The sequence below is a fragment of the Gymnogyps californianus genome, chromosome 2, assembly GCF_018139145.2.
Source record: "Gymnogyps californianus isolate 813 chromosome 2, ASM1813914v2, whole genome shotgun sequence".
Classification (NCBI taxonomy): Eukaryota; Metazoa; Chordata; class Aves; order Accipitriformes; family Cathartidae; genus Gymnogyps; species Gymnogyps californianus.
The window spans coordinates 148,626,410-148,651,240 of NC_059472.1; the positions used below are offsets into that span (position 1 = coordinate 148,626,410).

General features: G+C 40.0%; 1 protein-coding gene across 2 annotated transcripts in view; it reads left to right on the plus strand.

Annotated features, from left to right (window-relative positions):
* KIAA1217 (KIAA1217 ortholog) overlaps positions 1–24,831 on the plus strand; it is a 184,940-nt gene that overhangs the window by 91,836 nt on the left and 68,273 nt on the right. For both annotated transcript variants that reach the window (XM_050891504.1, XM_050891505.1), the window contains exons 4-5: positions 11,150–11,348; positions 16,801–16,894. In XM_050891504.1, the coding sequence (XP_050747461.1) occupies positions 11,150–11,348; positions 16,801–16,894 (293 nt within the window). The remainder of the gene's footprint in view (positions 1–11,149; positions 11,349–16,800; positions 16,895–24,831) is intronic.

Here is a 24,831-nt window from a genome sequence, read left to right on the forward strand (position 1 = left end):
GCGACATGAATAAACCAGAATGAAAAGTGGTGAAGATAAAGGGAGAGGTAGAGTAATTAGGGTCCAAACTGATACACTGAATAAAGCTATGTCAAGGTGGCAGTGGCTTTCCTCTTTACCCCAAATCATGCCTGCACAGAAGGTGCAATGTCTTCATCCTGCTCCACCACCACTTCTTGTTCTGATTTAGCAGCAGCAATTTGGGCTTTCAGCATTTGGTGTCTGCTGGAAGAGGGATTTGGCAGCTGGAATAGCTTGCACAGGCCAAACTACCCTTCAGAGAAAAGATAGGAGGCCAAATGGAGCTGTCCCATAGGTTGTATCTGGCACAGGAGCTATCACTTGGACAAATTTGATCTAATTTTTGCGTTAGATAAAACTTGTAAGTCTACCTCTACTACAGTAAGTCACACAAACACCAGACCCTTCCGCTTGCACATGGGCATGCACAGAAAAGAGTGTATTGCAATTCCGTGCGTTGCAAGAAGTGCAAGATTTTGGCCAAGCAGAGTAGCATAGTACTGGCCTGTTCCTCAGCACAGGGTATTTAGGATTTGCTGCCAGTGCTGACAGCAAGTCCCCAAATGAGGATAGCTCTTGGATTTAGTCATTGCTCCCAGTACTGTTTATATATTTATGTAGTGATTCTAATGCATAGTTACTATGCTGGGCCTGAGTTCGGGTTTCTGTTCTCAAAGGGAAATACTGTCATCTCTGTGCTATCATATAAGGCTGTCTGTTGTTTTTGTTCTCATTCTCTCTCTCTTTTGCATTTTTGGCTATAGAATAGCCCAATTTAAACAGGATAAGAGGATAATCACTGCATCAGAGGCTTGCTGATAGCCTGCTGATTAGGGTACACTCTTGGGACAATAGGGGCAATGGTCTGAGCAACTCTCAAGATGGGAGCCCTTCTGGATAAATTTTTAACTACTCAACTGTTTCATAAAAGACAGGCACTTGGTACCATTGCTTCTACCCAATTACCTTCTGTGATGAATAGACCATCTGTGGGTATGAGGGCAGAGCAGTGGATGTTGTTTATCGTTTAACAAGGCCTTTCACATGTCTCTCATAGTGCTTGTAGCCACATGGGAGAGATACCGGTGGCCTTCAAGGTGAGTAGGGCTTAATGCTTTGAAGTCTAACTGGCAGCTGGTTTTCAGTGGTCTTCCTCAGGGGCGGACTCTGGGGACAGTACTTTTTAACATCAGCAACCTGGCTGTTGGGGTGGAATGAACCATCAGCAGGGTCAAGTCTGACACTAAGTTTGGGAGAGCTTTTAATATGCTGGAGGCTCAACTGGCCACTCACTGGGACCCCAGTGAGCCCAAGGAATGGGCTAGCAGGAGCTCCATGAAGCTCCACAGAGGCAAATGCAGTCTTTCAGCAGGGACAGAATAGCCCTGTGCAACAACATAGGCATGGACAGACTGGCTTGGGAGCAGCTTTGCAGAAAGGACTTAGGGTCTGACAACAGGGTGACTATGTGTTAGCAGTGTGCCCTTGCAGCAGTGAAAACTGCAGAGCTGGCTATAGGAAAAATTTAGCCAGCAGGTCGAGGGAAGTGATTATTCCCCTCTTTTCAGCATTTGTGAGGTTGCACATGGACCAGTTGGTCCAGTTTTGGCTTCTCAGTACAAAAGAGATAATGACAAACGGGAGTGAGCTCAGCAAATGGCCTCTTGGCATTCTTCTTAACCATGCTAACTAAGGTCACGGGTCCAAGATCCTGTTTAATGTAGGCCTTAACGACTTAAAAAAAAGTCAAGCTGCTTGTTAGAGCCTGTGTAGGTGGATTTCTGGTGCGATGCTGTAACCAGCTGTGCTCTTACATGCTGATGGCTCAACCCCTAAACTTGTTACTGTCAGTAGTGAACTCTTTAGAAATGAAATAACTTCAGAAGTATTGAAGAGAATTCCTACAGTAAATACAGAAAATTTGGTAGATGGAGCAAAACTACAGTCATGCATGGCCTACATGACTTTAATCCTCCATGGCTATGGAATATTAAAATGGCCACATTCTGCCCTTGAACATATCACTTCTACATGGTTTAGTACTAAAAAACAGGGTTTATAAAAATAGTCACCACTCAAGTAATGGGTGTTTGATACAGCTGATTTATATAGGAAGGAAATACAATTAGGTAGAATCTCTCTCTCCCTCTTTGTGTTTATTCAAGAGGAAGAACAAGTATTCCAAGAAATTTAATTGATGTTTTCTTGTCTTTTTTGCTATTGCCCCTTTAAAAGTTACTAACAAAAATGCCCCTATGTAAAATACTTGCTTACAGTGTCCATAAATGCTTAACATGTCTACGTAGTCTTTGGTAGACACATCCTCTGAAATTGCACTAGTCAGCTTGGTACCTGTGGCTGGGAGCCAGCTGGCCATGGCTTACTGGCTTCTTCAGAGGTCAGGGGCTCAGCTTCTGGTGGGCAAAAGCAGAGCAGCTGCAAGAGCCTGCATAGGCATGTCCTGTGCCTGTTCATGTGTAGTTCTCTGATTTTACAGTGCTAAATTGGTGAATGTGAACTGGAGTAAATGCAGCATGGCAGAGCCTATGGGACCTCTGAAAAATAGCTCTGGTACACATGAAATTTCTAGTTCATCTCACTGAGTTGTTCAGTTGTCATTTTTTTATATTTTGTCATTAAGTATCATAGGATTTTTGTCTTCTTCCAAGTTTACTGGCGTTGCTTTGTCAGTTAGGGATATGAAAAAACCATCTTGCTGGTCAGCTGGGCTATTCTGGCAAGAGCAAGGGTATAGATGCAATTATTGTCCAAAAGTCATCCTGCCAGAACATTGTTTTCCACCTGGGGAACTGGGTTAAACTGAAATATTCCCTCAGACTCTCTAGATGATGGAAGTAACTGTCTACACTTGATGGACTTGCTGACATAGGTATATGGACAAAGTTGTCTTTTGGCAACAGGCAGTTTCACAAGTTTTGTCTGCAATCAGATAGGACAAATACCAGTTTTTCTTTAGGTAAAAAAAGCTGTCAATTTTCTTTTTGGTTTTTGCTTTTTCTTCTTAGCCAACTAATTGTATCCATTTGTAGAAAAGTGCTAGTATTTGAGAGACAGTTAAAAGGCTTTATTTCTCATAACACTTTGGTAGAAATTTTATGTGACTACTGAATTTTCCATGTGTTTTTTCATTAGGTAACATATCTATTGTAGAATTACAGCAAGTCACTGTAAATAGCAGAAAAGGATGAAATACTAGAGGATGAAAGTACTGGACTAAATTAAACAGTTCCTGTTTTTATTGAAATTGTTATCAAACAACTTAATACCTTGAGCAAAACTCTTCGGGCTATTCTGGAAGAAAATTATATAAAATAAGTAATTGTTTTTATTTCATTAAAAGATCTACTTTTTGATTCTCTTAGTACTTGAAGACAGCTAAGGATATTTATAGACATTTTCTGAATGTGGAGGACAGATTGTCAGCAGGGAGTAGCTAATGGAACCTAGTATGAGAGCTTCAGGCTAGAAATACCACAAGGATCATGGCAATGACCTCAGACTAGCTGACAATGTGTGTGATGAAATAGGAGAGTCAAGTCTTGAGGGTGTGGAAAGTAAGAACTGCATATTGAGGAATTTCTTCCACACTGCAAGAGTTGTTAGTGTAATAAACTTGTGTCTGCATAACTTTTGCAGAATTTGGTGATAAGGACACCAACTATGTGTTATCTCTGTTTATCTGATAGCGGGGGCGGGGGGGGGGGGGCAGAAAAAAATATGGGCCTATGCCACCCTTACAGTCTTATATATTAGAATTTTGTCAAATAAACATCAAAGAAAAATTGGAAGGATCTTGGCATTTTGGTAAAGAAAAAAAATCATTGTAAACTGGATTTTGAGGAAATGCTTGGCAGTTTTTACTGTGATCCCCTCTGGATTGTCCTGAAGTATCCCAACAAAAATAGCTATCATCAAGATTTTAAAAGTTATCCTTAGTTTTTAAAACTGATGCAAGTCTCAACTAATGATTCGACATAAATATGAGGAAGAAACAAGGGTGCATTTTCTCACTTTTGCTTGCTGGCATTGCTGCTGACTTCAGTGTGAGAGAAAGTGCAGACAGAGCCGGTGACTCAATGGACATATGGTGGAAGATCAAGCTAAGCCAGCATGAAAAGACAAAGATTGTCCATCATCTCAAAAAGATATGGTTAACTGATGGTTAGATAAAGAGTGAAACAAATCTAATGACAATTTTACCAACCTCTAACTCAACATTGTGTTATTTAATTTACTTTAAAAAAACTTAGCTCAGCTTGATTTCTGGCAGTTCTCACTGCTTTTCCTCACCATGTATTCCGTATTTCTTTACCTTAAGATACAGCTTTCTTTGCTAGTTTATCTAATTTTCCATTCCTTGTATATGCTGTACTAATTCCTAATATACTTTTTTGATGTTATTATTCACCCAACAAGGTCTGAAGGCCTCCTGTACATATTTTCCCCCTGTTATACCTAGTTATACCTAGCTTTGCACCTTTGATTTAAAGACATTCCAGAGCTCCCAATGCATCCAGGTTTTGATTGCTGTAGTCCAACCAGCTTTACTAATTACTTGAAATTTTCAAATTGGACACAAAATTTCCAGAGGATACATAGAGTGGCTGGGTCAGAAGAGAGTAGCAGTGCCTTGTTCACACCAGCGATTTCTGGTTCTGTGGGAAGGTTTCAATGCTCCAGCACCCAAGCATCCAACATCAGCCAAATACGGATATTATCATCAGTTAGTACTTCTCTTTAGACAGGAGCCCATGGATTAAGGTGTTGCCAAATGTCAGTAAGATTTTTCAGTACAGAAATTTGCAAGATGTCTTGCCTACACAGAGAGTGTCCTGTAGCTTCACAGGAAGGAAACTCATGAACTCCAATTTAAGCTTTGACTGTATTTTATTTCATAACACTGAGGAGTTATTTAACTCCTCAGCCTCAGTTTTCTCTTCTTCATCATGAGAAGAGAATTATGAGAGGTTTATGTGAGTACCAGTATTTTTCCATTTAAAATTCATTGTGTGAGAGAATTAACTGATATTTGTAAAGGTCACAGAAGATGACTCAATCATGTTTGTTAACTTATTATTGATTTATCAGGTATTTAACTTTTCTTTGCTGTTGTGTTTTTCTCTCTTAAATAACCAGTTTGTAAGGATAATTCCTGTTCTGTAAATAAAAGCAAGTTGTGATTAAAGCTCTTCTAAGCATCTAAGCTGCCCAGCGCTGAGATCATTAGCAATATAACCATGATAACGTGGTGCTTAGTCAGGGTTAGGTCAGCACCGTGTATTGGATGGAGGTGCTGAGAGGTGTGAGCTGGGTAGTGTCATGCTGCCTGCATAACATTAGCTTTTGCCATAAGGAGTAAACCTTTACCAGTTGTAACTAAGGAGTTATGATCTTACTGGTATGGGTACAGTGCTGAGCCATTTTGGTCATGCAGCTCCTTGCTCTATAAGCCAGCCTAGACCCCGTGAGTTTAGGTATGGTTCACTGTTACGTCGTGTGGGCACGTCCTCAGCTGCCAAGCGGGTTTTACAGCCCAGGGGCAGTATCTGAGCTGAGCACCTTGCCAAGCATCTGGTGCATCTGTGTGAGCTGCAGACGCAGCATGGGCAGTCCTCAAAGCTGTGCTACCTGGACTAAAGGTGCAGGTTGGCTGCTCCGGGCACCCTCTAAACCCAGCACTGACGGGTTCAGCTTGTGCAGGAGGCACTGCCTACATAAATCAGGTTAACAGCACATCTTTCATTGCACTGTGTTGCATTTCATGTATACCATCCCTGAGAGAAATGACGAAATATTTTGCAAGTCCTTCTGTCACTGACCCTTGGTAAGGGGGGAGCAGAAAGTCTTTTGTTTTTGAAAGAGCTCTGTATGCAGGGAAGGAAAGGGGATCATGTGGTATGTTCGCATGATCATCATCAGATCTGGGTTTTATGCTTGTAAACCTTTCTTTGAACGTGTCCTTTCACCTCTCGGGTGTTTAATTTCCCCTACTATAAAACATACCATTCTGTTGACAGGAATGTTGTGAAGCAATTTGTAAAGAGGTTTAAGTTTCTAAGGCCTGGCTTACACGTAAATGTTTTCTGCTATGGCCTGTGTTTAATGCCGTGGCCTGTTGCCCACAGGGTGAAGAACGATCAGAAATTCCAGAGGTATTTCTGAAACTAAGTTATACCAGCATGACAAAGGGGAAGTCTTAACATCACAGTTTGCCTTGTAGCTGTAGGAAAGCCCAGGGCTGGCAGTATCTAGGAGCACCTAGAAGTGGTAGCTACAGTGTTGTCTGACTTACACTTTCAAAAAAGTTGCATGGTGTAGTTTCCTCGTTCACACTGATCTTCATACCTGTCTTCCTAGAGTAGCAGGGTATTTCACAGTCCTGTTTGGTTTGTGTTTTATGAAACTCAGCACAATCTTCCTGTTTCAGGTAAATCCATTGTAACAAAAGCATAAGTGCAAGATGGACTTCAGGGTACATGGAGACATTAACAACCATTGTGTTTAACTTTCTTTCCAGCAGCTTTGCTGGCATATGTGCTGTGCCCTAACAAAAGCCGTGCCTGAGTTATATTCTATTTCTTCTTGCTTTAATTCTCCATGGGAGTAATTTTTTAGCTAAAGGTAAAACAAACCTCAGAGCTCCAGCAGCTTCCATGAAGTTGGGCCTGCGAGTATTGCTGGTGTTCAGAGTTTCAGCCGGCAATGGGTGGGAGAAAAGTAACATCAATGACTTAAAATAATGGATTTTGAGTCTCTTTATTCTGTCATGCTAAAACAGGACTTTTAGAAGTGAGCAGTTAGTTTTGTCAAGTAGGAAATGCCCTAAAGCATTGCTATATCATGATACGGATCAGACAACTCAAGAGGAAAGGCAGTAGGTTTTTTTTAAGGGCATGTGATTTAAGGGAGAGTAAGGAAAAAAAAGAATTTATTATGCCTTTGAAAATGTCTTTTCCCCCTACAGTGAGATTGTGGCCAAAACATTTCTCTGAGTTGCATGTTAAAGCTGTCTATTTTAAGGCATGATCTTTTTGGATAACATGCATATTTGCTTTGAAAAATCCAAGACCCAAAGACAACTGTAATTTTGTTTTGGATCAATATTTTGTGGGAGTATTGGAGGACAGGCAGAGTCAAGACTGTTCTGAAATGATTTAGACTTGTGTATAAGGAAGATTTTTCAACTCTACCATTTGTGTTAATGGTTTCAGTAGCTCAATAATCAGCATGTTTTTAGTGGCCTGAAATGCAAAAACAGCATTTTCTGCATTCTGCACTAACTTTTAAACTGGGCAGAAAAGAGAGTCACACACAACTCCAAAGCTGATATGCAAAGTCTGTATTTTTAGGCAAAAATCATTTTTTGCCATTTAATCCAGGAAAGCTTCAAATGCCAAAATATAGAAGGTTCCTTATGTTCTTCCTAAGAACTGAAAGCTATCACCAAAAATGAATATGTTTTTGCACATCTTGGAACAGTGAAATAAATGCAGTCATTAAAAACATGTGTACTTAAATTTTTTTACAAATATAGTTAGTTTCTGAATTCTAAAGAATGTTTAGCTGCATAGAATATTTGAGTGAGCACTAAAAAGCTGATTTTACCTAGAAGAACATAAAGATGATGTCTCAAATTAAAATGGAAAAAAAAAGGGAAAATAGTTTAATAACTCATTAGATATTTGCATTAAAAATAAAATTCTTAGGAAATTTCTCCTCAGTCTTTGAAAGAAAACTAGTTACTTCTCAGTCTGAAACAATTTTTCCAGCCAAAGGAAAATGGAAGTTTATAGTACGATTCATAAAGGGTCTGATTGCAATCTTAATGAAAGAAAAAGTGTCAGCTCTTGATACTAGTAGGAAAATGATGTTAACAGCTCCATTTTATAAAAGCAGCCTAATATTAAATAACAGTTAGGTAATGTTGAGTAGTCTGTTTAGTATTCAGAAAAATTAACATCTTCCTTCCCTAAGTGCAAGCACAATTGTCTACCCACTGATTGTAGGAACATCTGACTATGTATGTGTTCATTCCTCTGTAGCAATTATGGACAACATAGGGACAAAAATACTAAAGACTAAGGGGAAAGATGGTTCATCTTAGATTCAAATGCCTTCTCTTCTTTTCATTAAATGCCTTTGTATTCTAGGACCTTAACTTTTCTCATTGCTTTTGCCCAGTGTTTGTATCTCATGAACTGCATCCATGGGCACCATAAACTGCCCATCCCATTGCTGATGACTTTCAAGCGAGAATCACTGAGTTACCATCTAAGTTTTGTGATTTGCTGAGATTTGATAATGACTGATGGTAACTGCATTGAGGACCTTGTGTTCCCAACCCTCCTGTTTGTATTGGCCATGGGAGAACAACATACAGTGCATCTACACTGCAATTACTGTGCTGAATTCAGTTTGTGTAAAATACTCTGCCTAGTCTTAGCGTACATGTGTTGGGTATTGGTCGATGCAAAGGCATGGCAGCACAGAATCTGCTCAGGCCCCAAAGTCTGACTGAAAATGTAATAAAGACTTTAGCAGTTAGTTCAGCCTGAATGCTCTCCTTCTACCATTGTGCCACTAGCAACATCCAAACTGGATGGTGTAAAACTGCCTTGATTGTGTATCTACATGAGCTGCAGTGAATTCAGTGTAGATGTTTCTGTAATCACTAATTCATGAGCAGATCTGATACTGTTTTCCTTTTCCAAATACTTTCCAATGGCTAGATAGCTTTTGAGCCATTTACAAAGCATTTAGCTGTGGCGGTGCCTCTCAGACAGCTGGTAGAAATACAAACTTCAGTGGTAATTTTACTGTCTTTTCTACATTTTTTCTTCTTCATCTGATTCTGGGCTGCTAAATGTCTGCAAAGTGGATGCACCAATATACGTTGGGGGCCACCAAGCTGGAAAGCAGCTTGGCAGAAAAGGATCTGGGGATCCTGGTGGACACCAGGCTGAACGCGAGCCAGCAATGTGCCCTTGCAGCAAAGAAGGCCAATGGTAGCCTGGGCTACATTAGACAGACAAAGTACTGCCAGCAGGTCAAGGGATGTGATCCTTCCCCTCTGCTCAGCACTGGTGAGGCCACACCTGGAGTGCTGTGTCCAGTTCTGGGCTCCTTGGTACAAGAGAGACATGGACATACTGGAGAGAGTCCAACAAAGGGCCACAAGGATGATTAACTTGGTTGGAGCATCTCTGCTATGAGGAAAGGCTGAGAGAGCTGGGACTGTTCAGCTTGGAGAAGAGAAGGCTCAAGGGGAGGGATCTCACCAATGTATAAAAGTTCCTGAAAGGAGGGTGCAAAGAAAACAGATCCAGGCTCTTTTCAGTGGTGCCCTTTGACAAGACCAGAGGGCACCAACTGAAAGATGTGAGGTTCCCTCTGAACATCAGGAAACACTTCTTCACTGTAACGGTGACCAAGCACTGGCACAGGTTTCCCAGAGACGTTATGGAGTCTCTCTCCTTGGAGATATTCAAAAGCTGTCTGGACACGGTCCTGGGCAAGTGGCTGTAGGTGTTCCTGCTTGAGTGGGGGGGCTGGACCAGATGACCTCCAGAGGGTGCCTTCCAACCTCAGCCATTTTGTGATTCTGCGATCTGCCATTTTATTGTCTTTTTACACCACGGCAGAAGCTATAGCTGCTCCATCTCTTACAGATAGCAAGAAAGTAAAGGTATTTCTTCCTGGCACAATGCAGTGTTGTACAGAGACACCTGAGAAGGCTCAGAAAGAGCACAGTGTGCTTTCGGTGATCCGTGCTCACACAGGACATCTGTGCCCTGAGTATGGATTGGATACGTACGCTCAGCTGGGCTTACCAGTTCCCATTTCCTCTGTATCCAAAGTAGTTCAGCTGAGCATTTGCCTCTGCATCTACTCCCTAGCGCCATGGATCCAAGGAAGTTTCTTAGTTTGGTTGCAGTCCTGTAGCAGCCTGTTTCCTGCTGTGCAGGTCCTAATAAGCCTTCCCACATTGGAGATGCTCATGAGAAGACCTTTTGGTGGTCTTTGGGAGCCAGGCCCAGCATGGTCAGAGCTACTCAACCCCATCAAGTCCAGTCTGATTTCTGCTGTTGATTGAGATGGCTCTTCTCAGTGCTTCAGTCCTTGGAGGGCTTTGTAGCTTGCGATGGCATGGGACTGGGCTGTAGCAAAGCTAATGAGTCACACTCATTGTGCAGTACCGGTCAGTGGAGTATAGGCACCCGCTGGTTATGCAGGAGTCAGCATAGCCCTGGCAGGGCCAACACAGGCATCATGGAAGAGGTACTTAGTATCCCTTCACTGAGTCCCTGGTCTGTATTATCCATGTTTTTTCCTTTATTGAGGATCTCATAGCCTCCCATTCCCTGAAAACAGAGTTAGCTATATCAGAATGGTGTTCTTTTTGTCTTGAGTGAATAAGAATGTCCATATTTTGCAATTCAGCATCTAAGATTACTCATGTTTCTCCCCGAGAGCTAAGGATGAGTATTAACTGTGCTGTGAAACTGAAAGGATCCAAAATTGCTGCTGTTTTGTGTGAGACCTCAGTTTTACTCCTGCTAGGAGTTTCACCTGGGGCTTTATGCTATATAATGCCAGCAAATTGAATTGTGAATATAAAATTCCTAGTGCTAAAATGGAAATCTGTTTTTTGGGGGTTTTGTTGGGTGTGAGGCTAAAATGCAAAATTTATGTTTAAGGAAAACTGGGTGCTATAAAAGGATAAAGTTCTTCCTCGACTGCTTTAAAAAAAAGTACCTTGTGATTTACCAACACCTTCCACTGCAGAGCAGTGGTGTGTTTGGGATTTTCCATTAACCTTCTTAAGGTAAACTTCTGATTTATCTAACTGAAGAACAGTAAAAGGCTTCTCAGCAAAGTGCAGTACTGGGGCAAGCATATTTATCAAGGCACAAACATATCACTGTTCTATGCTCTGTTCCAATAGTGTGTGGAAAGGAACATGTTGTATGTGCTTTATGAGTAAGGAGTGTGAGCTGATTTTTCTCTTCTCATTATGGGCTTGGTCTGTGTTCCACATGGACTTTGAAGCCCAGATCATCACTGTGTGCTTAAGAATATATAACTTGTTATTATATTTTGCTTGTAGGTGTTTTATATCTTCAGTATGGAGATGAAACAAAGCAGTTGAGGATGCCGAATGAAATCACAAGCACAGACACAATTCGTGCCCTTTTTGTAAGTGCCTTCCCCCAGCAGCTGACGATGAAAATGCTGGAATCGCCCAGTGTGGCCATTTACATCAAGGATGAGAGCAGAAACATATACTATGAATTGTGTGATGTGAGGTAAGTAAACATGGAATTACAGCTGTTGGGTTTGTTTTTTTTTTTTTTTTTTTTTTGTAGTGCAATTACAGAATAAAAAGGAGTGGAGTTGATAAGTATCCGACAGATAGTGGCCTGACACATAAAGGCATGTTCAGTGGTATCTGAGTAATATGGGAGGTCTGGTCTGACACTGCCTTCAGGTGTAGGTGCAATATCTGTTGCACAAGCCATTGATAAATAGCGTACCTTGTTCAAATATTCATACAATACACGCAAATTCACATATTTAATATTTTATTGAATTTTAACTGAGACATAAATATTTAAAATATAGAACACAAAATAAACATTTACAGAAAAACTGGGGGTTTTTTTGCTGGTAGCGCAAAGCCTGATCCTTGTGAGCCTGAAGTTACAAGTATGAATGTCACTGATGTCCTCACAACAGTGCCAGTTATGCATCATCTAACACTGTCAGAGATCTGTGGCACTGGTGACTGCTGCTGCAGCAGCCCCACCACCTTCCTGTTTTATGTCAGGTTGCAGCAACCAATGCAGTCACTTCCCTTCACTAATTCAGAGCTTGGTCAATAAATGATCTGACTAACATCTGAGTGCACCTTTCTATTCTTTATTTTGTGGGAGTGCAGCTGCTTAATCAACCATGTTCCTTCAGTCCTGATGTCTGTGCTCTTCGAGCAGAAGGACCAGGTTCTCAGGGTCCCTAGAAAGTCCCAAATCATGCAGCAACAAAGCTCTTAGGCACACCCTAGGCATGTTACACTCTGTAAAACTGTGCAAGGAAATATGGCGGGCCTTTGTGCCATCCTTTTCATAAGAAGTTACGTGATAAAAAGAATGGACAGAGGAGCATTAGAAGATGAAGGAGAAAGCAGAAAAGGTATTTCCTCTCTGCCAGTCTGCCACTAGTGCAGGAAAATTATGTGAAAGTAAGAGAAGTGTACTGTCCACTGCTGCTTTGTTTCTTCTGGAGATCCTGTGGCACAGGTGCTTCTCCATATCATGTTGTAGTTAAAAGAGCAAGTTGGAGCTTTTCTAGCCTTGCCCCTTCCAATTCCCCCATTCCTCTTCTTAGTCTTTGAACAGCACCGCACTCTATTTTCTCACCTCTGTCTTGCTCTCCTCAGGCTGTCTATCCAGTGTCTTGTCATTAGCCATCCTCTTGGATTTCAGTTTCTGTTTTTTATCTTCCTTGCTTTGCAGACTCCCACACCCCTGTTCAGCCACTGTAATGCCAATGTTAAAACCCATCTGATTTTTTGCATCATCATCATTCATCATGTACTCAAGTCTCTTATACATCAAACAGTCTATTCACAAGATCGGATCAACTGATTAAATCAAGATGGGGTTACTATGTCTGTGTTGCCAAGTGCATTATTGCCAACCATCATCTGGCCCATCTGCTCCTTCTCTCTCACTTTATCCCTCCATCTTCCCTTGAGTTTCAGACTAACAGTTTATGACTTCATCTCCTCCCTGCCCCTGAGAATGTGGTTGTTGATTATCCTAATACCACTCCACCTTTTTTTCCCTTGCTCCCATTGCAGGCGTCACTCTGCCAACCTCAGGCCTGGCTCAATCCCAACATCTGCTTCCTCTGTTCCTATGTCTGTATTGTAGAGCATTTCTAGAGGAAATCCTACGACCCAGCTGACTTCCTCCATAAAAAAATTCCCTCCTTCAGTTCTGCCACCCTTCTCACTAAGGAAACCTCAGGAATTCCAGCTTAATGGAGTCCAAAGCATGCACTACCAGCTGCATTTTCACCACCTTTGAATAATTTCCACAACAATTTCTCCCTTTCTGTTCCTTGCTCTTCGCAAGATCTTGCCAGTGTCTCCCCTCAGAGAACAGATGAAATGAAGTATCATTTTTCTCTCCTTTGCTTGCCATGTCTTCCTTCAATTCTCTTCTTTCTTCCTTGTTTTAAACACAGGTGTTTCAGTCAACTCTTTGAGCTCTCCACCTCCCTCAGATGCTCTTATGTTCCTCTGTGCCTCGCATCCCTTGCTTTGTCTTTTTATTAATTTATTACTTTATTAAAGTGCCTACTCTTACATCGCAAACATGTTTATGTGCCTCCCAACAAAACTGTCCCTGAACACACCATAGATTTGCACTTCCCACCCCATCACCTTTCTCTCTTGCACTGAGCAGTCACTATAACTGTTGGCTGGAGTTTTACTCTTCTAATTCCATCCTAGACCCATTTCCAACCTGTCTGGGGTTTTATTCTTCTAATTCCAACTTGTCTTTCGTTCCCTACTGTTCCATTGCAATTGTCAAAGTCACCAAATGGCCAGCTTTTGTGAACACCCTTTTTCTCTCAGATCTCTCATGTACTTTTAATGTTTTCTTCTTGAAACTTTGATCTCCCTTTGTTTCAGTGGCTGTTCTTTCCTGATTTCTTCCTGTCTCTCTCCTCTCCTTTCAGGTATCATTTGAGAGGTCCTCTTCTCAAACATTGATTTTCTGTTGTGTTTTTTCAGGGCTTTGTCCTCCTTGCTTTTCCTGGTCTGCACCTGTCTCCGTCATCTTATCCCTGTGGATTACTTAAATTATCAGCTACCTGGCTGGTTCTCCCATTTAGTTTTCTGTCTCTCCTTTAGGATGGGATTCATCTGACCAAATGGAGATTTTTACATCCACATTTTGAGCTGGTTGTGATTAATCCTATACAATTGTCTGATAAATTATACATGCCAGAGAACCTAGCTGTTGATGTCTTCCTTGTGAATGTCTGTAGTTGGATGACATGAATCCTACAATTTCCATCCAAACTAAAATCTTGATCTTCTAATATAGTCTCATGGACCATTAGTTTCAGCCTCGCTTATGTTCTCCTTCATTAGGCCATCACACTCCTTTCCCTTTTCTTTCTTTTTTTTTTTTTTTTTTTTTTTAATCACTGGGGACAAAGCACTATCTTTCTACTTAAGCCCATAACCTGGTCCTTTTCTAAAAGTGGTTCAGGGCTCTGCATCCAGCGTAGATTTCAGATTTTTTCTGCATAACATCCCTATGATGCAGCCTTTCCTTTCCCACCACGTAGTGAAAAAACACTCAGCTAATTCATCAGCTTTTTAATAGCAACTGCTGTAATGGCCTTTTCTTGGCAGTTGACACAGGTAATCTTGTTCGCTCTTACCCATTCAAATGAAGCAACAAAGATGATTCTCCTAGTTTGACAAGCAGGCTGTTTCACGTGCATTTTTTTCATTTGTCCTCTGACTGTATCTTTTCCATCTCATTAAATGTAAACTGCTTGTCTTCGTTATGAGGGCTCCTCCAAGCCCACTTCAACGCTACTTTTCATTTCTTGTTCAGTACTAAGTGCCATCTGCTTCCACTTGGTGAATAATGCCAGCTTTCATTCTACATGTCTTTAATTTTCAAACAAGTGCCTTCACGCTCGCTCTCCAGCAGCCCTGTAACGCGCTTGGAAGGCGTCCTGTGCAGACACCCGCAAAGCCACTGCGTTGGTCTCCTTCCCGCTCTCTCTGTTGCACTGCCTACTCACAGCATGCCCGTGGTCCCAGGATCTGTTTATTGCTCCTCTGGCTTGAGAGACTATGGTCTTCTCGTTTCTTTTTGTTTCCTTATCTTTCTGCAGCTATCCTGTTGTCTTTTGTGTCTTCTGTTCACCTTGTAAGCTGGTGAAGAGGTTGTATTCCTGGGGTGTTTATACAGCACGCACAGATCAATGAGGCCTTTGAACATGCCAAGGGCATCTGGGAGCTACAGTAGTGCAAATAATAGTAATAATAAAAGTACAGTAATATATACCTGTTATCAGTAATGTTTATCTTAGAATAGCAACATGAGGTGAAATAGAATTCACTTCAGAGATCAAATGCCTAGTATTTTGGTGCTTTGCCCTGCAGCAATGTTTTACTTTCAAGTGTCATGTTTCTACAAGAAATATTTATGGAGAATGCTTTTAAAACAAACTCCAGTTAGTTGAGGTAGCATCTCATAGCCATCAGACAGACAAGACAGCAGATAAAATTTATTTAAATTAATAATATACCATTTCTTGAACTGAAGATGAGAGAGTTTGCTTTGTATTGAAAAGAACATATTTCCAAGTCTGAAGCAGAAAATGGTAACTGAGACTCCCAGTGCAAGTCTCAAAGCAAAAGGGTCACGTTGGCAAGATGGAAAACAGTTTATGTTACCATAAATAATTGAAGAACTTGAACTTGCCGCAAGGTAGCTATTTTCCTATGCAGTCTACAATAAACACTCATAAATACTAAACTTCTCATCAGCCCTACAGTTCTTAAACAGAAGGCACTGATCTGTCTCTTAAGCTGTGGGGTTTCTTTAATAACTACTTGACATCTACAACAGCAGCACACGTTCTGACTAGCTACCCATTCAAAGCAATCACTGATTGTAATATGACATCGTAAGAAAGAAATTGGACCTGCCCAAGAATCCTTTCCTTCATTTTTAAATGATAATCCCAGTGATTAAGATCAGTTCACTAGACTTGTAGCTGCACCTGGAGGAAAGGAATTCAGTCACATGTGTAAGTAAATTCTCTAGAGATCACTACTGGGAAATGAAAGGAATCGCAGCTTTGAAAGGATGTAAGTGAGCGTAGATTGGAGGCTTTGCGACTGATTAAATGTGAACAAGAAATCAGCAGAACTCAGTGCAAGTGTCTAAGCCATAAAATTATTGGAAGGTAGGTTCTGAAACAAAATAGAAAACTACTGTCATCTAACTCTTTCCTCAATGTAGTAGTTGAAAAATGAACTAATCAATGACAAAGTGTTGGGTCCTAATTAAAAAAAATATTCTCTTAGGGCTTTCCATCTAAACAATTTCTGTGGTAGCGTTCATCAAAACTCTTGCTTGTTTATTTGTTTTTGTAATTCCTATGTTTTCCCTTAAAACCCTATCTTTATTATAGATAAAGTTTAGAGGAAGGATTTATCTGCTACTGAATTTTTAGCTTTTGTGGATTTTTTTTTTCAGGTGTTTGAACAAGCTGATAATTAGAATTGCCTCAAGAATAATTGCAGTTAGAAAGACTGCTTTTCTTTTGATATTCTTGCTTTTTAGAATAGCAAAAATTCACGTGGGTTGAGTACACAATAAAACATGTAAATATTAACTAAATCTTTTTGAGTGCCGTGTAAATGTTGAAGCTCTATTGTCTTCAAAGTGTTTTCACTCTATGGCAGGATCTTGAAAGAAACTTAACACTATCTAATTTTTATGGGTGTGGAGTTGTAGCGAAAGAATGATACTTCCCATGGGAAAGAGAATCAAAGTAGGCTTTTGTTTGTTTGTGTGTGTCTAAGTTATGGCATTCAGGTTTTTCTTATAGGTCGGCTGCAGACCTACTGTGTCTGTTTGTTACCTGAAACTTTCGGGCAACAAAGTAAATAAAACTGCTTTCATTTGTTATCATTGCTGATTCTTTTGATTCCAGGAATATTCAAGACCGATCTTTCCTTAAAGTTTACAACAAAGATCCTGCACACGCATTTAATCACACTTCCAGAGCTGTAAATGGAGATATAAGGGTAAGTACTAGTGCTGCATTTATACTCCTCTTTCCTCCAGCTTTTATGTTAAATGTTTAAATTCTTAACTGTAGTATGTACACAACAATTCATAAAATCGAGGGTATATATAGGACATGTATACAGAAGAGGGAATTGATAATGCTTACCGTAATGTTTCTTAACTGCTTTGCCTTTTCCAGTTACTTGCCCTGAGCATTAATTGGGTTTTTTGTTCTCGTTTACTAGCATTAAAGCATGTGAATCAAAACATAGGCTTTAATTACTTATTTTGGGACACAGACAGTGCTCAGAGTTTATACAACTTCTTATTTCATGTTTCCAAACCCTTTACAGTGAAGTATGGCATGGTGTTAGTTCACTCCAGCAAGGCTTCAGCATGGACCGGTTTGCAGTGGCTGAGCAGATGTACCTAGCTTGAATTCTGTTGAAACACTTTGTAAATGACCATTTCAAATAGGACATTCTGATAAATACCCTTTGTGGTGTAAATGGTTTTGTCATTTTCTAAAATTTTCTACCTGTACTGAACAAGGACTAGTATATTTGCAATTTCAAGTGAACATTTTGTATTGGGAAACTATAGAGAAGGCATTTGAAACGTATTAGGTTTCTCTCTGTCACTGTCTCTATCCTTTGCTGAACTGTTATCTCCCACCTTGATGCCAAGAAGGCAGGAGATGCAGCCGTGCAGCACCTCTTCCACCGTGTTACTCACAGCTAATGTTGCAGCAGGGGGTGGTGGTGGTGAGATTACACAACCTCATCTCCTCCCCACCCATCCTAGGTCTGTCCCCAGGAAATGATACAACCAAATGAGCTCGATGGGGCCAGAAGGGAATGCCACTACTGTCCTACCTGCTTTGTGGCTTTTATGTGTGCTCCCAAGCCGATTCAACTGCGTGGAAAATTTCCTGTGAAGTGATTTGCTTAATTGTACATTTGCTTCTTGGTTTCATTACCAATTCTGAGCATGTCTTACTGCTTTATTATTAATATTTAATGTAAGCACTTCTGCTGTTTCAACAGTTTAGGGCCTCATTATTTTAGAAAGATTGCAATAGTTTATTTACAGGCACTATTCTCAACCACCTCTCATTTATGTACTTCAATTATAAAATGGTCCTTTTGATAGGTCAGAAATCTAATTACTTGATTATTCACACTGCTGCACACACAACATGAGAGAGCAAATAGATGTGCTTCAAAGGGCTGATGTGATAGTTTCTAGTGTCTTCTTTAAGGTCCTGAAATTCTTCAATTCTAGTTATATTCCTGTAGCAGTAACTGGATGTATCCGATACATCTCATTCATATTCGAAGGCACAACATACTATCATTGTGCATTATGACATTAACTCATGTAACAATTTCACTGTGGCTTTATAAAGTTATGCTGTCCTGTTCTTGTTCCGTGTGCAGTGGATGTTGAATGTATCTACTGTGGCTTTATTTGTGTGCTCTAGACCTGTTTTCAGATATGGTTAACTACTGTGTTAGCTACATATATTCAAAAGTAAAGATTACTTCTTTGGCCCTCTTCCAGGCATTTACTGCCTAACAGAGTTGTTTTGAACACAGGTGCTGCTTCTGTGCAAAAACTGTAATAATTTGTATTGCTTATTTTAAAGTACTGTGTTATACAACAGATATGCACACTTGACATCTCCTGATTATGGCTGAATTATCTCTCTTTGGCCATAACTCAAAAATAATGGTGGCACAATGATGACCTTTGCAGAAGTGGTGGTTTCACGGTAGAATATTGTATTTTGCTCTGCTGAAATGCCAAAGATGCTATTTCAAAATCCTGTCCATCCAAGAAAAAAGCTATTTTCTCATCTGGGTTTTCCTTTGCATTGGCAAATTTCTTGTCTTTCTGGTCTGAGAGGTGAAGTCAGAGCCAGGATGTTCATAGGGGCTTTGTGGAGAAACATGCAAAAAGTCTTCCCTTTGATCTATGTGAACTTCTGCACTTCAAAGTTATGAGCATGGAAACAAGCGATTTCTTGAGCTCCGGAAATAATGAAACCTGTTTGTCTAAGGATGTGTGTCTTCTGGTTGGGTTCTTCCTTGTGCAGCAACACTCAGATCCTAACTCAGGCTTTTCCCAAAGTGGGGGGTTGTAATAACACTCTCTCCGATGCTCATCCTCTGGAGTCTAAAAAGCTGGAGTACACACCGCAACTTTTCCTCTATTCGGCAGAATTACTGTAGGATCTCCTTGCAAATCTCTAGTTTGGCAAAATTTGTAGGGACATAGTAGTCTAAAGGTTTCCACCCTTTGGTTAAATTTGGTTGAAATTTGCCTGCAGATTCACAGGTTAGTAGGTCAGGGGAGACAACCACCAATAAGCAGATGGATTATCTCTCCCTCTTTCCTTAGCAAACCAGATTAGAGGGGGTGGAAATGCAGGGAGACTAAGTGAGAAACGTGTACATTTTATGTACTGGTATTGCATGGTACCCAAAAGATTGTGGAAAAACCTTTGCTTCTCATCCATCCTTTTGTGTTTGTGCATCTTTGCATTGGGTAAATTGATGTTGTTCAATTTCATGTGATATATGAGTGCTAAATTCACTTCAGTGGGAACTGGGAGTAACTCTTGTAAACACTGTGCTCTGCATTATGGTTAACTGTTTCAAAAAACCTACAGAAAAGCAGCTTATTGTCAGACTGGTTGAAAGAACAGTATTTAGAATATCATGAATTAGCCATTGTAAGTACATTTTTCCATGGTGATACTGTGAGTGTGATTGTATCTCCTGCCATATGTGAGTTAAAGCTTTTTTTTTTTGAGGTTTGGGAAAGTTTTGCCTTTACAGATTTTTCTACTGTTTGCCTTCTTGTCCCTTTGGAACCTTTATCCCTGGGTTTGATGATGTTCAGGCTTCTATTCATGTGATTTATAATCATTTCCATGTAACAGACCCAAAATAATCTCAGAAAATAATGTTAGCTGCCAGCTTGGACACCTGTTTTAACTACCAAACAGATGTGAGACCTGTATAAGAATTGGCAGTAACACTTGAAGTATTAAGTATTATCCATATGGACAAGAAGACTCAGAATGTGCGAGAGGAATGTGGGATCTGTGAATTTCAGATCTCTTATCAAACTGCTCAGCTTTCGTGTCCATTAATTCTAATTTTGCTGGTTTTCTTTCTGTTTCATGCATTTTTCTGAATGGGTTGTGTTTGAGAAAAGGGATTTTGCTCGGGGTCTAAGCAAGCTCTAAAGGACAGTTTCTCTTGAAATCTTTCAGAGTGCCTTAGTTGCTTACTGACACTGTGCCATGGCCGTTTATGTCTTGAAGAGCATGGTTTGTTTGACAGGTCTGCCATGTTGAATGCTGCTTAAGCAAGAGGTAGCCACATAGTGCCATCTCACTGAATATTTGTGTTTGTGCTCTTCCTTTTTTTATTATTCCTTTCCCAAAATGTACACTGACAAACTGTAGCAGCTGTTTTCTTTGGAAAAATATATCTTCACATTGCTGCATTTCATTCGTTTATTCCTTCGCCTGAGCTTGTAATGTTTATCAGCACTTTCTAGCTCTCTGTGCAACAATACTTTCTTTTGACAAAATACCGTCTCGTGTCCAAATGTTTAGATGATCTCTTCATTCTCTCTGGCATTGTTTTGAATTCCAGTGCAAATGCATGTACACAGCCATGCTGGTCTGTGCCGTTAGAATTAACATTTGTGATTTGCATAGATTTGAAAGGGAAAAGGCTTTCTCAGACTTACTAGGTGTAGGGTCCAGGTTGCCTCTCTTCTCACATTCAGCAGTGGTATATAGATTGCACATCAGTAGATGACTAAAGAACTGACAGCGGATTTTTCCTATGTTGCTGAATGAATTGAATTTCTTTGGAAGCGTCACAGCTCCTTTTATCCTGGGCTGTTGCTGTGAGCCCCCGGTGACTCCAAGTGGAAGTGATTCCCCCACTGAATGTGTGCAACGTATTTTCTGTCCTCATTCCCTACACCCTCCATTTATGGAGTGGCTAAAAGGGGAAGAATCCTAAATTATAATCTCCCCGTTCTGTCATTGCAACTAGTCTGCGTTTCTGGTGGCACAGTTGGATACTAATAATGTTGGTTTATGCAGTGGTTTGTTTTGGGCTTCATCTGTCCGCCAATTTTGAGAATCGGGAGGGAATTTTTACTTCATAACAAACCAGTGGCTATTTTGCTTGGCAGTCTTTCTCTTCCCAACCACCTGCCCTAAAGTCTGTGGGTTACACTTTGTTTTAAAATGTCCTAGACCCACCATGTTTTTGTTTAATTCTCTGACTTGCAGAAGACCTTAGCAGGTCAGCACTTTATCCCAGAGCTCTGCTGGGTGGGTGAGGCCAGAATATCCAAAGAATGGTTGTTGTGGCTGCTGTTGTATTGAGGTACACTTTGAGGTGTTTTGGATTTTTTTTTTTTTAGAGACTGTTTCTCCAAGAAAGAACAATTAGGGCAAGTTGAGTCAGAGCTGAGTTGGGGGAGCGGGGGGTACCTGGAAACTCCACATTTTCTGGGAGTTACAATGGCAAAAAGATGATGATGTTCCTGGCAGCAGTGGGGGTTTGGGCTGCCAAGGTGAGAGGGGATGAGTTAAAATGAGTTGTACAGTAGAATGAGACAGACATTTGATAAGTGGGGTAAACTGTTGTGCTGAATAGCTTTTATTAAAGAAATTACGCAACAGCAGCTTTTCATTTTTCCCCTGAAAGTGCTTGGCTAGCACGTTGCTAACAATTTAACTCACTAGAGTTAGATGCAATTTGTGAACTTAAAAAAACCCTATGAGTGCTAAAAACCTTAAACAACTCCCCAAGAATTTAAAGCATCCAAGGAGCCTGAAATTCAGTGCTGGTTTGCAGGAAAGAGAGAGAAGAAAAGCAGGATCATCCTTCTGTGTTCTTAAGGTACCTGTAAACATATATCCAGCTTCTTTGAGATGTTTAACTTCTTTTCATTGGATTGTTTGTAATCTTAACATCAATAAACATAAAAGCTGCAAATGCTGCCAAAGTTACATTTGTTCATTGTGTACTACGGCTAAAAAATAACAGCTCCTTGAACTACGTAGAGGTATTTAGAACAAAAGTATTTATTGGAAAAGAATTCAAGCAATAAATTGGATGAATGCATTTTAGTGCTAGGATGCCTATAGGACAGCATTTATATAAGTTGCCATGTGTTTGCCTTACTGATCCTATTACTATAAAACTTTGTTTTCTTTTGGGAAGAAAAAGAAAAAAGAAAAAGCAAACGCTAATACCTCTGTTATCTGATAGAGACCTTCCAAATGATACAAATCTCATCTTTCCTGCTGTTTTGCTGTCTGCTTTTTCTAATGCACTTTTTGTCATTGAGAGGTTATGACAACATGAGCCATATTGTATTTATAAACATCACGTGTTTCCTTGATATGACTTGCAGTGTCTGCCAAACAGAACACATGGAAGAAACATTTCTCATTAGCTCAGCATTGGTTTTGGTTATACTGATTTCCGGGACAGGAAAAATGCCTTCCTTACTCAGATTTAACTTTCATACAGTAGAAAGAAAGCCTCTGAGTGTCCATGAAATCTCTTGAACAGAGACACTGCAGCTCTTTTAGCCCACATACTTTGTCTGAGGAAAAGAGAAAAAGCGGTTTATTTTAAAGAGAAGATGTAATGGCATGTATTGCTGAAACTTATTCTGAATTAAAATACCTGCCAAAGTCGTCTAGAAACGGAACTTACCAAGTGATGTAAGGTAAGATGATGCTTATAAATAATGAAAGATATCTAATTCCTTTTCTTCTTTTTTTTTTTCCAAATGAAAAGATATTTTCAGATTAATTGGGAATTTAAATCAGAACAATGAAAACTGTTTCTTCTTCCTTGAGTCATATGAGAAAATAAATGTTTAATTGCTCTCTAAATCACCAAACTTTACTCTCAGGTTTTCTGTCTAGTTTCAAACCTACATATTAAACATAAACAGTTATTTTCCAACTTGCCATTACAAATCTTGCTGAGATTTGAACAAAATATATAAAAAAAGTCTCTGATGTTCTGGATTTTTTTTTTTTTTTTTTACTGATATGGATTTTACTACTGTTGCTTTGAATGAGTTGTTAGTAGTTGCCAATTATTTATGCAACTACAAAGCTGCAGACACTGAGAAGTAGCTGCATCAAATCAGACTGTGATGAAAGACTGTAAATGTACCTGTTCTCTTTCATTCATATGTCCTTTGATATACTATACCTACTGCTGTATAAAGCCTAAGTTAGTGGGAAAGTGGATAGAATTTTAAGGAAAAATTTTTTTTTAATTTTAGCTACACATAAAACATTGTATAAATCTCAAATGTTGTCTGGCAAAAAGTCAGTCTGTTTAAAGATACAGATCCTGTGTTACAGTTGGATGGATACTGCATCGTGGCTTTTTTAATATGATGGCTATGTGCTTCGGTGTATTATATTTATTTCACAAATGTCGTGTGTAAGGAATATAACCGTGTTAGAAATAAAAAGGGATAAAACCAACATTTTAAAAGATATCTTTTTTTTAAATTTTCAAATAATGAGGATGGATTTTAAGTTTATATCAAGCTGGCTGTTGAAAGAAAGTGTCATGTTCTTGATATTAGACCATTGAAGGAACATGAGCTTGCCGCACCCATGCAGTAATCTTCCAGTTAGTCTAAGAGGAGTGTCATATGGCAGATATCACAAACCAGTTACCTGGAAACTCCCAGAGAGTTTCGTCTGTGGAAACGGATCAACTTGTAAGCACAATACAGTTGTTTTAGTGGAATTTTTAGGGGGAGAGTTCTTTATTTCCCACTAACAGGCCTGTATTCAAGCTAGCCTGCCTTTCATGTTGAGGTTTGCTTAGAGCTTGCCCTGGAGCTGATGAAGTTACTTAATGACAACATATGATCTCTCTTGTGTGAAGGTCTCTTCAGCCCTTCATTAAAAGTAGAAGTCTTATCTCTCACATAAGTCTGAGGTTCTCAGGCAAAGCTTTCACTGCCTTCAGTGGGAGCTTGCCCTGAATAAAAACATAACGATTGAATCTGAGTCCATTTTTATTGTCTGCTAGTTTCTGGTTTTATTCTTACTCCACCTCTTTTTACATAATGTTTCCTTGTTCCAATTCTTTAGATGTTTTACTCTCCCCCCCCCCCCCCCCGCCCTTGCTTTTAGTAGAACAATTTGCACTAATTTGGCTGTTTACTTGAAATTCCTAAGTAGCTGGCAGAGTCAGATGTTGCCAGAGCTCCCTAAACACATTGACAGATGATAAAAATGCTCATGGCTGTGAGAGGGGAGGTCCTCCTTTGTAAACCAGGTAGCTTATCTGGATTGCTGGAGTCCTGTAAGCCAAAGTCCAACCAAGCTTTATGACTTCCAGTTAGCTTTCCAAATGGGCTGTTACTTGAATAGGGGTTAAAAATCACTTTGTGGAGGTGGATGTTTTGGTACCACGGTTCCTAGAACCCAAGTAAAGTTAGAAGCAATATTTTTTTCTTCTTCAAACCTGCCATTCACTTGTCATTCAGGACCTTAGCTTTCCCAAGAAGTTTTTCACAAATCCAAAATGTGATACTTCATGATCACGACCCAAATTCTGTGCTTTCCACTGAGTCTTCACTTCAGTATATTAATAGTTACCTGCCTCTAGATAAGCCTAATGAATACTAAAGAGAATTAATTCTATCCCTATCTTCCTTTTAACAAAGAGGAGTTAACCAGTACCTGGTGTCCAGGAGAACACAGCTACATGTCTGAGGACCTTGATTCTTCTCCAGTACAATGTTGGATTGTACTTCTTGTAATAAGGGCTCTGGAAAACTAATCAGGCTTCTGAAAATATGAGCAGTAAAAATATCTTTTCTTGGATGCATGTTAAGATCTGGGGTTAAAAAAAGCCTCAGCTGG